The sequence below is a fragment of the Pteropus vampyrus genome, unplaced genomic scaffold (genome assembly GCF_000151845.1).
Source record: "Pteropus vampyrus isolate Shadow unplaced genomic scaffold, Pvam_2.0 Scaffold224, whole genome shotgun sequence".
Taxonomy (NCBI): domain Eukaryota; kingdom Metazoa; phylum Chordata; class Mammalia; order Chiroptera; family Pteropodidae; genus Pteropus; species Pteropus vampyrus.
In genome coordinates, this window is record NW_011889005.1 from 124,901 (window position 1) to 139,020 (window position 14,120).

At 51.7% G+C, this 14,120-nt stretch overlaps 1 protein-coding gene across 1 annotated transcript in view; it reads left to right on the forward strand.

Moving 5' to 3' along the window:
• Positions 1 to 5,811: 5,811 nt before the first annotated feature.
• The window catches only part of COL22A1 (collagen type XXII alpha 1 chain), a 191,307-nt gene continuing 182,998 nt past the window's right edge, over positions 5,812 to 14,120 (forward strand). The window contains exons 1-2 of the mRNA XM_011373400.1: positions 5,812 to 5,929; positions 9,319 to 9,885. Coding sequence (XP_011371702.1) covers positions 5,812 to 5,929; positions 9,319 to 9,885 — 685 coding nt within the window. The remainder of the gene's footprint in view (positions 5,930 to 9,318; positions 9,886 to 14,120) is intronic.

Consider the following 14,120-nt stretch of genomic DNA (forward strand, 5'->3'; position numbering starts at 1 on the left):
ACTTGGTGAAGATGCTCAAGTGATGAATTTGTCTTGCTCCCCTCAATGTCATGGCAAGTGGCCTTTGAAACCTCCAAACTTAGCTTCCCTTTTATGGCTTCTTACAGCCGAAGTCTCCTTGTGGTACAAACAGCTCTATTGGTTGGGTGCCAACCAAACGACCCAAGCCTAGCTTCCTCCCGTGGTGTTCACCTGCCTCATGGCAAACTCGCTCATCCTTGCCACATGGAATCGTGGGAGTGCAGGCCGCCCCTCCCCTGGCCTTGCACGGCCATTCTCCTCTCCTGATGCCAAGCTGACCTGCACCAGGTGACAAAGGTGAGGCTGGAGAGGTGGGTCCAAGCTGGTCCATGAAGGTCTATGAGGACGAGGCTCTGAGCTCTATCCAAAGGCCGTGAGGGTCCCGGCGGGATTTGTCCACGAGTCAAAAGGTCCTATTGTGCATCGGAAGCCTCGCTTGGGTCCGGTGATGTGCGGACAGCGAGGAAGGGGGCGAGTCTGAGGGCTGAGGCCCCTCCCGAGGTTCCTGGCTGCAGGAATCAAGAACGATGGAGGCCTTTTACTCCCAGCCATCCCTCTTGATGGCGGGCAGGCTCCTTCCCACTTGTCAGATCTCGTTCAGATGGCCCTATCCGGAGAAGGCTTTCCTTTTCCAGAATGTAAAAAGTGTCCTATGCAAGTCACCTTCTATCACATGACCCTGTTTTGTTCAAATCAATGACTACTCTGAGAAACCATATTGTTGTTTATTTGTTTCCTTCTTTAGCTTTTCTCTTCTCTCCCTAGAAAGGAAGGTGGAGGCAGGGATGCTGCTATGCCCATGATTAAAACACCACCGACACCTAGTCTGGGACTCAACAGGTATTCACTGAGTTAGTTAATCAGTGAGTCCACAGACTGCAGGACAGCAAAGAAGTGGGCGGTGGCGTTAGGATGAAGATGTGCCTTTCAAGTCCCTTGGGAGCCACTTTAAGACATCTTCATTGCTTCCAGAATAGACGGATGTGCTTTGAATTTCATTCACAATTTTTAGCAACAGGGACAGAAACACTGACATCCGGCCTCTTCTTAGGGAAAAGAATAACCAATAGGAAATGGTTTTAAATTCCATAGCATAAAGAAGGAGGTTAGGAAAACACATTTCCCACTCTATTTCCATTTCTTTCAGGCAAATGAGTCCTGCATTCGGGCAGTATAGGGCTGAAACTGATTGCATCTGAATCTTGGAATGTTTGAGTGGAGAAGGCCTCAGGCCTGGATGGGTGTTCCTGCTCGTTTGCGGGACCAAAGACCCCGGCAGGCCACAGCTGTTTTCTGTGCTCGCCTGCGTACTGAGAGCTCTGTCGTCTCCCCCCTCTGCACTTTCCAGGAGAATCTCCAGCCCCAACTCTCTTCTGAGCTCTAGACTCAAATGTCTACCTTTGTCTTCTCCGCCTGGCTGTCTTCCAGGTGCCTCAAACTCACTCATTATGTTCAGCGTGAACTTATCATCTCCATCGCCGTCAGTGACTGGCTTCCAGATGCTCGAACTGGAATTCTGGGCTTCCTTTGAGCCTCCTCCTCCCTCTCTCTCTCCTCCACTGTCTGCCAGTCACCTGGTATGGAATCTGCGGCTGGACCATGAGGCCTGCTGCTGTTCTAGGGGCGGTCATCGGCAGCTATTCTTGGACACGGCACTAACCTCTTCATTGGTCCCTCCACTCCATCCAATTTTCTCAACATGGTTTCCTAAATCACAGCAGTAGGTGCCGGTCCCATGATGAGAACATCCACTGGTCGCAAGGGCAAAGTCTGACCCCTTTCTCTGGGTCACCGCACGAGTCCCTGGACTGCCTTTTCACACATTCCGTCCTTAAACTTGATGCCTCCCTCTCCAGGCGCTCCAACCTTCCTCTGTAGCCTGAGCTTGCACCATTCCTTCTGTCCCCTCCTCCAAAAGACTGCACTTCTCACTCATGCCATGGGTGACACTGGGAGGGAGGCAGACTGTTCCTGGTGACAGCAGCCCTTGGCTTCCTGCCTACTCGCCACCCATCTTTCCAGGCTCAGCTCAGGCGTCGTCTCCTCCAGGAAGCCTTCCCTGACCTCTCGGGCCTGAGTTACGTGCCTGTCCTTCCCTCTGTCTGAGCACCAACCACGTGGAAGTGCAAGTGTCTACTTGCTTGTCCGTCTCCACCATTAGGCTGAAAGCTCCTCAGACAAAGGACCCGAATGCGTGCCTGGCACTTAGTAAGTGCTTAATATGCGTTTAAGGCATGGCTGAATCAGAGATGACAAAAATGACGTTACTAGGACCCCTACGCAGTCACTGTCAGCTGAGTCTCCCCTTCACATCCACCGTGGCCGTAATGGTCAACGTCTTACTTTATAAAGGGCTATCATGCCCACTGCCTCATGTATCTCCTCCACAGATCTATAAAATAGGGGTGCTGTTCCCATTTGATAGGTGAAGAAACAGGACTGGAAAATGACAAACATACTAAGCTTTAAGCACTCACTAGTAGGTATTGTTCTCAGCTTTTTACATGTAGTGACTCATTTAATTCTCCCAATGGCCTGTGACATAGGTGTTGTTATCCCCATGGCATAATGACAGGGCTGAGGTCCAGAGAGGTTAAGTGATTTCCCTTGTTTGCACAGCTAGTCAGAGGCAGAATTAGGATCTGGACACGGGGATTCTGGCTGAGAAGCCTCATCGTTATGCTAACTGCCCCAGAAGGAGTCAGTGCCTTAGACAGTGCTTGGCATACAGAAAGCACTCAGTATGAATTTGGTGACCGAAGAGGACTCGCTCCAGGTCACACGGAGCCGAGTTCTGAATCTAGGACTCAGGCCTCTAGCTCTTCCCAGGCAGCTGGGCTCTCCGGCAGCCCTGTAGAGACAGAAGCCACCCAGCGCCCTCTTCCACTCTCGGACCAGCAAGTGCAGTTTGCATCCCAGACGGCTCAGCAGCCACGCGCCAGAGGCTCAGAGCTGGGCCGGTGGGAGAAGGGCCCGGCTCAGGGGTCTGGACTCCGGCACTCCATGCTTTCACGTCTCGCCCAGATTCCTGCCCAGAGCGTCGCCCATCACCCCAGTAACACATCAGCGGCGCCTCATTCCACCCAGCCCCCTCCCACAATGGGCAGCGGCCAGACCCTCTGAATCAGATGGAGCTCGCACTCTGCCCAGGCTGCCCTAGCGGCGTGCCAAATCTCATTTTCTCCCTCTAAATTGCTTTCTGCTCAGTGTCTTTCTTCTCCCCACCTCTGGGTCCCTGAATAGGGAATGCTGGTTACTATGGTGATGGGCTGGCTTGTGGAAGGAACTCAGCTCAGTAAATTAATTGCCGGACTTTTGGAGACTAATGGCACAACTCTGCCTCCCAGGGACAGGGTGTGGCCTACGTCATGCCAGCTGGACAGCCATGCCCCGGAAAGAGCTCAGGGCCTGGTGAGCGAGATGAAGACGTGGTGCCCATGCTTGCAGGGGCTGCAACCTGAGATAGGCTGGAGGGGGCGGGAAAACGGGCTGCCCCAAATCTCCCATTTACTGGGTACCTAGAAAATGTGATCCTGTGCCAGGATCTGTGCTGCATGCTCTGCAGAAATTATTCTGTGCAACCCTCACCGCATGCCCTCCTCCTCCCAATGGCGTAGCGATCACCCTCATTTTATGGAGATGAAACGTTCGTTCCTACTGCTAAAGACCATAAGGCTTCCGTACCAGGCCTGCCGCACTCTGGACTTTTATTATGATCGCTCCATTTATGCCCGGGTAGAAGACCATTCTCTTCTTTACGATCTTTTCCGGAACACAGAAGTACAGGGAACATTTTCTAATTCATTCTATGAAGCCAGCATTACCTTAATCCCCAAACCAAAGACATTCTGAGAAAAAGCAAAGGACAAACCAATGTCTCTCATGACCATAAATGTAAAAATCCTCAAAGTGCTATTAGCAAATCAAATGCAATGTATGAAAAGAATCACACACCACAACCAAGAGATTGTAGAGAAGAAGTCCTGGCCAGAGCAATCAGGCAAGGAAAATAAGTCAGGGCATCCAACTTGGAAATGATAAAGTAAAATTATCTCTATTTGCAGATGACACAATCCTATATGTAGAAAACCCTGAAGGACCACGAAGAGCTCTTATAAGTAATACACAAATTCAGCGAAGTTTCAGGATACAATGTCAACATTCAAATATCTGTTGCATTTCTGCACACTCACAACAAATAATCAAAAAGGGAAATTAAGAAAATAATTCTATTTACAATAGCAACAAGAAAGTAGCATGAAATATTTAGGAAAAATTTAATCAAGGAGACACAAGACCTATACACTGAAAACTACTTGTCGTTGCTGAAAGAAATTAAAGACAACCTAAATAAATGGAAAGATATCTTCTGTTACTGCTTAATGCTTAGAGTTTCAGTCTGGATTGATGAAAAAGTTCTGGAAATAGTGATGACGGCTACATAAAGTGTGAATATAATTAATGCCACTGAACTGCAGGCTAAAAATGGTTAAAATGGCAAAATTTATCTGATAGATTTGTCATCACACACACAAAAGATGTTCATGCTTAATCTCTGTGAATACGTTACGTTACGTGGCAAGGGGGAATTAAGGTTACAGGTGGCATTGGGGTTGCTAACCATCCAACTTTAAAATATGGAGATTTTCCCGGGCTATCTGGGTGGGCTCAAGGGTCCTTACCAGTGAGAATCAGAGAGAAGGCCACCTGGCAAAGACATGATAGGCCACTGCTGGCTTTGAAGATGGAAGGAAGAGCCAGGGACTAAGGAATGCCTTCTAAACCCGCCTGGCTGCTGCTAGCCCAGGAAGGCATCTGCATTCATTTTAACCCACCCTGCTCTGGCCCAAGTTTTCCTTGTCTCCCAGGTGTCAGTGAGTGCCACCGAGGGTAGATTTGGTGTCATCTGTCTACCTGCCCTCAGCACCTGGCACATGAGGGCCACTGGTAAATATCTGTTAAATGAATAAATCAATGGTGAAATCTATATACTGTTTTCCCTTTCCTGGATCTTGGCATTAATAATGATAAATGCTTTTTAAAATGGACATCCACATGAAAATTAAATACACAAGCTAATAAACCTCATGGATCACAGAAACGCATAGGAAGCAAGAAACAACATCTCTCCCGTGGAGGTGGCAAAGTCTGAAGGAATGAGAACACTCGATGCTGCCAGGTGTGCGGTGAGAGGGGCACCCGTACACACCCCTACACCGCTGGAGGCAGCGGAAACCAATATGACTTTTCTTAAAGCAGTTTGACAGTTTACATCAGGATGCTTTCAAAACTCATGACACCCTAAGTATTTTCCCGCAAACCTGCCCTAAGAAAATAACTAAGTATGGGTAAAGACAAGTACAAAGATGTCCTTCTATAACACAGTAAACTAATAAGACAGCCTATTAAACGTCCAAAAGTAGAAAACATGATCAAAACAGTGGCGCTGGTGCCACAATCATAGTCTCGGGCAGTCAATAACAATGGGGCTGGGCAGTCCTAAGTACACATTTGCTAATGGATAGATGGGGGATAGAAGGGGTCAGTGGAGGGGGAGGTAACACTGGGCTGTCTTCTTTTAGAGGGTCATACTGTTGGCTGTGAGACGTGTAGGGTCTGAGGGATGAAAACAAGCTGGGAGGCTGGGTCTGGGTGGATTCCTCCCACACATGGCCTAGAGGTTGCTTCTAGGGATTTCTCAGCTCAAGGGCCGTCTCTATAAAAACGTGTCTTTCTCCACACAGGAAATGCTCCAGTAAAATCTATTAAGCGTCTTTTCCTGGCCAAGAGATGCCTGTCCTCAAGCACAAGAGAGCCATGGCCAACCTGCGAGGGAACCCTGCGGCCTGCCTTCTCTGGATGCTGCTGCTATGGAGTGGGAACCGGGGCTGTCTGGCCCAGAGGGCAGGTAGGGCTGCCACAGGCTGTGCCAGGCTGAAGACACAGCAGTCAGTGCACATCCATGTGTGTGCCTGTGAGTGTGCTAGTGACTGTGTGTGAGAGAGAGCGCTGGTCATCCAACACGTGTGGGTGTCAGCTGTCCTCCAACCGATGTGTGTAAAATTCAGTTATCCAGCAGGGGCATGTGTGTGTGTGAGAGCACGCGTGTGAGAAAGTATGAGTGTGTGAGGCTATGTGAGAGTGAGTACGTGTGAGTATGTAAGTGTGAGTATGTGTGTGAGTGTGCCAGTGTGTGTGAGAGAGAAAAAAGAATGAGCTGTCGGAACACCCTGCTTGAGTCATCACATAGTGAGTTGCGAGCTTGTCCATACCAAGTGCCTGTCAGGTTTGGGGACGGCGCGCAGGGGTTGGGGCCCTCTCGTGTTGTCCTGTCCTATGAAGGCTCTGGGGTCATTCCGGGGTAAATGGACACTCTGGGTCTCACCAGAAGAGGTAACATAGGGCAGCCTCTGCGGTAGACGGAGAACGTGGCAAAGTTTAGGGGACAAGAGCAGGCCCCGGCAGGAGCCCGGACCCGAGAGGGAGGTTCCGCTCACCTGCCCGGGGGCCTCCCGGGAGAAGGCACCATCGGCGCCGAGACGTGAGGAGGACAGAAGCCGGCGCAGGCCAGGATCGCCACTCAGTGCGGCCGGGGGAGCATCCGCCACTAGATCACTGGACGTAAAGCCCCGCCCTCACGTAAAGCGCCGCACGCACGTAAAGCGCCGCCCGCACGTAAAGCGTCGCGCCCATTTTGCGGATGAGGAACCGCGGTAAGGAGAGGCCGGGAGTCCCCTGCCGGCGAGGTTGGGGGGACGCCGGGGAAGTCCTGCGGCGGAGCCGGAGCCGGTGTTCCCTGACCCTCAGAAGAAAGCGAGAAACACAAACGAAAGAAATCCCGGAGGTCTGCGTTTGTCTATCGTCCCAGAGTTTTCTCACGTGTTTTACTTTGCCGGAGCCTCTCAAAGCCCGGCTGGCTGGGAAGACGCCGATGGCTGTGGACCTCCTGGGTTCCCTGCGAGACATGGTGGTTCTGGTGTCCACCCAGCCGACCCCGGGTGTGTCGTTGACGCACAGGATCAGCCAGGTCAGAAGCGGGAAGGCCGACGGCCGTCTCTTCCGTGCCCTCATCGCCTAGAGTACAAGACTGCTCGGAGGGAAGCGGTCACCTGCCAGGCGCCCCAGGGCCCTTGCCAGGGACACGACCCCGGGGGCAGGGCCCTCAGGCATCACACTTCATTCTCACGTGCCCGCGGCCCGGTCTGCTTTCTGGCCTCCAGGAGACGATGTACCCGGAGCTCCCAGGGGCCCCTCAGTGGGCCTTTTGAACAAATGAACTCTCTGCAGACTTCAAACAAATTTGCTCAAGGCTTACAGCCTGAAAGCGGGGCCTTGCCTGGCCCGCAGCGGCAATTACCCCGAACAGACTGGGACATTATTGTCCCAAAGACAAAAGGATGATCTTTTATGTCAAAGAGAAAAACTCCCAGGCATTATCCGAGTCCGTCCATGTGGGCAAGCTCTCCAAAAGCGCTAGTCCTGTTAGGGCTCAGTCCTGGAAGGTGGGGTTTACCTGGGCTCCCCACAGCCTGGCTGTAACTTGGATTTTGAAAACGAGAGGGAAAGGTAAATATGGAATATTCGAGAGTGGTACTGGCTCAGGGCAGGACAGGGAAGTATCTGGGAGTATGTGTGTTTGTGCATATGTGTGCATGTAAATATATATAGCTTTATTATTTTTCTGTGTTTTTAACTTAATTCATTGCTTGTAAATATGAAATTAGAAATACAGAATAATAAAATTCACTCATAGTTCTGCTTGCCAGAGGTAAGCAGTGCTTCTGTTTGCGGGGGTCTCAGGCCCACTTACATAGTCCTGCACAGACACACAGCTTTCACACCCAATGGTGTATTGGAAAAGTGTATCCCTGTTGGTCATAAGGATTGCTTTACAGCCATCCCTGACTGTGAAGGGATGTCATGGCTGCCTGGCATGCCACTGTATGAACACAAGATGATTTTTACTAAGTAGTTTCACGTGGGTGATCAAGCAAGTCTCCAGGATTTTGCTCGGCAATGCTGCCATGAACTTGCTTATATATCTTGTTTTTGCCTTTTCATTTATCCGATTGTTTCCTTAGGGTAGATCACTAAATTTGGAATTGGTGGATCAAAGGATACTCTTCTTTATAAGGCTTTTAAGATCCTGAGAATGAGTGTGACAGATCCCACAGCCACTTGTCCAGTGGGCAGATGCAATCTCCTCCCCTTCACTCTGCCTACCGTGGTCTTTGCGACTTTTGCCAAGTTGATAGTTGAACAAAATGGGGCTTTGGGGGGTTTTGTTTTCATTTTGTTTTTACTAGGCAAAGGTCTATGCTGGGCATAGCCAGAGGTCTGGTCAGCTGCTGCTGTTGGCATGACCAAGCCCCAGATTCTGGAAAAGTCAAGACCCGGGCCTCATGATAGACCCCTTGGGTTTGTGTGGCCCTTGGAGTTTAGAAAATATATTATCTCATTGTAAAATTGGGATGAGCAAGCTCTCTGCACTGGTTTGTTCTGAGGATCAGAAATAAATTGTATAGTGCCATTTTTTATTTAATCAAAAGCATTGTATAGTTAATATAAAATTTATATTTATAAAGGTTTTATAAAGCTTTATAGAATTCTATAAATTTGTATTTAAAATATGAGTGCAAAATATTTTATATGGTTTCTAATAGTGAAATACAGAAAACTGTTTATCCAACAAGAGAGCACTGGCTAAATAAATTATGTTCATCCTTTCAGTGGACTCTCTGTAGCCATGGAAACCGGTATTATCACACTGGAAATGGGTTCCCAGCACGTTGCTGGATGTGGGGAAAACAGCTTATACATCAGTGTGTCTGGGACAGTCCCCCTTCCATCAATAACTATATGGAAATGGAAAATAATCAAATATATGCACCGTGGTTAACAGTGGTTAACTTTGTGTAGATGGGAATATCAGCATTTCAAACATTTTTTGATTGCCTTTTCTGAGCTTTCGGAAACGGGCCTGCATTTTTTGTAGCAGGTTTAAAAAATAATGAGGTCACTTAGTAACCAAGTATTTAAAGAAATTGACACAGTGGTGTTCCATGAATGTTAATCGCTTTCATGTAAGATTATATGTTGTCAGCTGAAACTCACAGCACCTTGGGGACACTCATCATGTGACAGGAAACAGTTTTGAGCTTTCAGGCAGCTGGACAAGGCCTCCAGCCAGCGGAAGGCAGACTGGGTGGGTGTTTGAGGCAGGCCTCCAGGTCTCCCAAGGCTAGCAGGCTTTCCACTACCATCCACCTTACCTGACTCTTCCTCTTGCCCCTCTAGGTTGCAAAAGTGTCCACTACGATCTGGTCTTCCTGCTGGACACCTCCTCCAGCGTGGGCAAGGAGGACTTTGAGAAGGTCCAGCAGTGGGTGGCCAACCTGGTGGACACCTTCGAAGTGGGCCCCGAGCACACCCGAGTGGGGGTCGTGCGTTACAGCGACCACCCCACCACGGCCTTCGAGCTGGGCCACTTTGACTCGAGGGAGGCGGTCAAGGCGGCCGCAGGGACCCTGGCCTACCACGGCGGCCACACCAACACAGGCGATGCGCTGCGCTACATCACCCGCCACAGCTTCTCCCGACAGGCAGGCGGCCGCCCCGGGGACCGCGCCTTCAAGCAGGTGGCCATCCTCCTGACGGATGGCCGCAGCCAGGACCTGGTGCTGGAGGCCGCGGCGGCAGCGCGCCGGGCGGGCATCCGCATCTTCGCGGTGGGCGTGGGGGAGGCGCTGAAGGAGGAACTGGAGGAGATCGCCTCGGAGCCCACGTCCGCGCACGTCTTCCACGTGTCCGACTTCGACGCCATCGACAAGATCCGGGGCAAGCTGAGGCGCCGCCTGTGTGAAAGTGAGTCTGCGCCGCTGTCCTGGGGTGGGGGCGGGGCCAGCCTTCCAGAAAAGGGGCTCTTTGAGAAGTGGGGGACTGTGTGGCCAGGTCAGGGGAGGCCCCAGCTGCGTGATTGGGGGTGGCAGTAATGGCTTGAGTTCCCCATTCGTGGGTTCAGTAACATAAACCCGGTTGCACCTACACCAGCATGTGCTTGTCACCAGAGTTGTGTCCCGTCTGGTGTCGGAGGCCACAGGCAGAGAGGAAATTAGAGGGCTGGGTTCCGACTCTACCCACCCTGCCCTGAGAGTCGTGGAGATTGGTTAAGTGTGAGTCGGTCTTCATTTCTGTAACTGGGAAACATCCGCTCACCCCAGGGCTGTCGAAGTGAGAGCTGGTGCCTGCAGAGGGCTCACTAAAGCATCTGCTCACAGCAGGCGAAAGAGGGATCCTTGTCCTGGTGAGAGAGCAGGGACACAGACAGCTCAGGGGCTGCGCCTGGAGATCCCGAGTCAGCCATTTCCAGGTGGTCGGATGCTGCTATCCCACAGGCCCTGGCTGTTCAGCCGGAGCCTTCGGAGATGGCCCCCGGTCTCTGAGCTGTTTGGAGGGTGATGTGGCTGGCACGGGGGAGGGGAAGAGGGGCTGGGCTGGTGTGGGGGAGGTTACTGAGATTCTCAGGTGGGGAAGGCCTCAGCGGGGGGCAGGGAGGCCTGGTGCTGAGGCTTGGAGGAGGCTGGTGGAGGGAGCAGCTGGGTGTGACTCCTGGTCCCAGGGGTGGGCCTGGCTTGCAGCCTGGTGAGACACAGCTGAGCCGCGTCTGAGACCGGAGGCCCGGTTTCTCTGCCACTCTGTGACCCTCTTGTCTGTGCTGGCTCACTCAGTCTCCACGTAGTCACGGTCACTTTCTGGGGATCCGCTGTTTGGCCTTGTGCTGATTTCTGGACCTATAGGAAAAGATAAGATGCAGCCCCTGCCCTGAGAGCGCTCATGGTCTAGTTGGCAAAAACCAAAACCAAAACAAAAAAGACACCGTGGAAAGGAATCTGATACTGCAGCGTGGCTTTAATTCGGGTGTCACAGTCGCATGGCAGGGTCCTGCTGTGGTTTTGATGGAAAGTGACCCTGAGAATGAGGGAGGGCTTCTTGGAGGAGATGGCACTTAAATGGCGGCCCCCAACCTTTCTGGCACCAGGGACCGGTGCTCCTATGAATCTAACGCCTGAGGATCTGAGGTGGCGGGGCCAGGGCTGAGGGAGGAGACAGCGCAGGCAGGGCCGGGCTAACAATTGACCTTGGTGCATTCTGACCAGAAACCTGGGCCGACCAGAGCCAAACACAGGGTCACAGGCCCAGCCAAAAAGCAGAAATCCAACGTGGTGGCTCAGGGTTGATGAGCTCCCAGCTGCCATCCCAGCACCCTTGATGCCAGGCCCTGGGAAGCAAGAGCACTTCTAGGCCCCACCTGCTGGCACGTCCCCTCCTGCCAGCCTCGGCATAGACTGGTTCTGGACCTTGGCAGAGCTGACTCTAGATTTTGAAGAACTTCGTGCCAGAGGATGTTCTGGGAATGGCAGGGACAACTCGAGAGGTGAAGTCACTCGAGCATGGTGCTCAGTTAATACAAGGGCGAGGCTGAGGACAGTCTCCAGGCGCTCAGCCTCTACCAGCTGGCTTCAGCCCACTGTGCCCCGGACTGGCCTTGCTTCCAAGTGAGGCTGATGCTTTCTGTCCCCAGCAATAGAAAACGCCCCTCTAACTGACTTAAAGAGTAGAGCAGAGCGACACGATGAAAAGGCCAGAGGTCAGGCAGCCTCAAGCTGGCTCGTTCCACTCTCTCCATTTGTAGATGGTTCTTTCTTAGTGTTAACCCTGTTCTTGGCAGACTTGTGTGTCCCGGTCACGGCCGGAAGCAGGTTTCACGGAAGAGATGTTGGCGAAGGTTCTGTTTAGAGAAGAGTGAGGTCGAGGAGGGGTACGAGGCACCAGGACCCGGCAGGCAGGGATGCCAGCTGCTCCAAGGTTGGAGGGTTGCGGAGCCCCGTGAGGGTGGGGTGGGCAGGGGCCTCCCTCCTCATGGAGGCATGTAGCTGCTGCCCCAGCTGTGGCCTGGAGGGAGCAGGGAAGCCACGCTGCTTTCTCTCCCTTCTTCTCCTCTTGCCAGTGCCTCCCACTGGCCAGACGCCAGCCAGCAGAGGGGCCCACCCGCAGCCAACCTCCGTGGGCTCAGAGCAGGGCAGGGAGGGAGAGAAGGGATGTGGGAGGGCAAACTGGGGCTGCCAACAGAAGGCTGCTCTCAGCGAGTCTCAGCTCCGTGAGCCTTCAGACCCAGGGAAGGAGACTGGGGCCCAGTCTGAGGGACAGGCGTGGCCTGGTGACTTCCCAGACTTATCAGTAGCCTAGGAGTGGAGACAGGCTATTTGGGGCCTAAACCACAGGACCCTGACCAACATTTGGAGGGAAGTTCGTTACCTCCCACCCCCTCAAAGAAAGGGGTTTGATCCGTACAGGAAAACTGGGGGGCTATAATCAACAGAAGGAGAAACAGATGCAGGCCAGCCCCACCCAGAGCCTGTCCTCCAGAATATCACTAGAAAAACTTAGGATTTGCGCTAGCCAGGCTTCTCTAGCCGCCTCAGTAGATGTAAAATTTAAGTTATGCTCGTCCTCTCAAGGGAATCCGTCTTGGTAAATACAGCTGTAAGCTGACAAGGGCCTGCTCTATTCTGGTGACAGATGATACAAAATCCCCTCACAATCACTTCAATTAGAAACAAAGCAAAACAAAATAAAATAGCTAACAGTAACATTTTGAAACGAGTCTGGTAAGATTAAATCAAGGGGTGTCACAATAATCTAAATAACCAGAAATCGCATGGCACATAGGAGACACCTGTGGGTAACTCCACAGCCTGAATAGGAGCTGTTCTGATAGGGCCGTCATATGGACCACCTGGAAAAGCACCGTGACCAGCAATATGGGTTTTTTGGTGTTGAAATCATTCAGTTTGCTTCATCCTTTTCATTCATTCGATAGGCATGCATTGTAGCAGTCGTTGGATTCAGTCTGATCCAGTCAGTCTTCAACAACCCAACCATGCATGCATTCATTCATTCATTTATTCATTTGTGTTTTCATTCATTCAGCAGCTACACATTTAATGATTCCTCTGCCCAGAATGCAGTGACGGGTCTGACATCCCTTTTGTCCTTGAGAAGCTTCTGTCTAGTTGGTGCGGCAGGAGAGTGGCAGACCCTCACACTGTGGAGTGTGTACACTGGGGTTTATCTGCCTGGGGTCTGTCATCCACTCAGGAACACAAGCGTCATGAGGGCAGAGTGTGTGCCTTGCGATGTGCCAGGGCCTGGAAGGGAGCTCAGTATGTTGGAGATGCTGCCTAAGAAGTGTTTAAGGGGCGTCGAGGGCAGCGACCTGGCGATTGGTTCTGTGCTTGCTGTTGTCCTGTGCTCATAGAAGTACCCATGCAATGATCTGCCTCCTCCCAAATGCAAAGGTTGAGACTATTGAGCAGATCTGAAATTACAGCCAACAATAACCGAAATATTGAACTCATGCGTATTTTGGTGAGCAGGGACAAATGGTTAGACTTTTAAAGCTGGCACAGGTCTGGAAAAGGCAGGCTGTATGGGATAGGCTGACACGTGCCGAAGACATCGCCCCGCTCCCATTTCCCCACCACGCTGGAGGCGAATGGAACGGAGTCAGCCATGTGCTGAGCACCACACTCACCCAGCCCTGCGAGCTGCGTGTCGACCTGGACGTTCTCATGTGGGGAGACCGATGCTCTGGACCTGAGCTGGCTCACATGTGTGGCCACTGACCACTCGCGGCCTGGTCCAGACTGAGAGGGGCCACAAGTCATATATACATACAGCAAACTATAGATTTAGTAGGAAAGAGAGTAAAGCTTCTCATGAATATTTTTTATATTGGTTACATATCTACGTGATAATATTTTGGAAATTTAGGGTTAAATACAGTGTATTCGTAAAATTATCTCACCTGGTTCTTTTTACTTTTTTATGTGACAACTAGAAAGTGTAACTTTGTAAGTCCCACATGTGATAGTCTCCTTCTCTTCCTCTCTCCTGTGATGTTGATGCTGGCGATGATGGACTGGGGTCCCGTAGCTTCCAGAGCCCCTGCCTCCCGTCCAGCTTAGCTATGGAAGGGAGGAAGGGCGGTTCTGAGGGACACCAGGCTCCCGGGGCTGCCCTTCAGTGGGGCGCCGAGC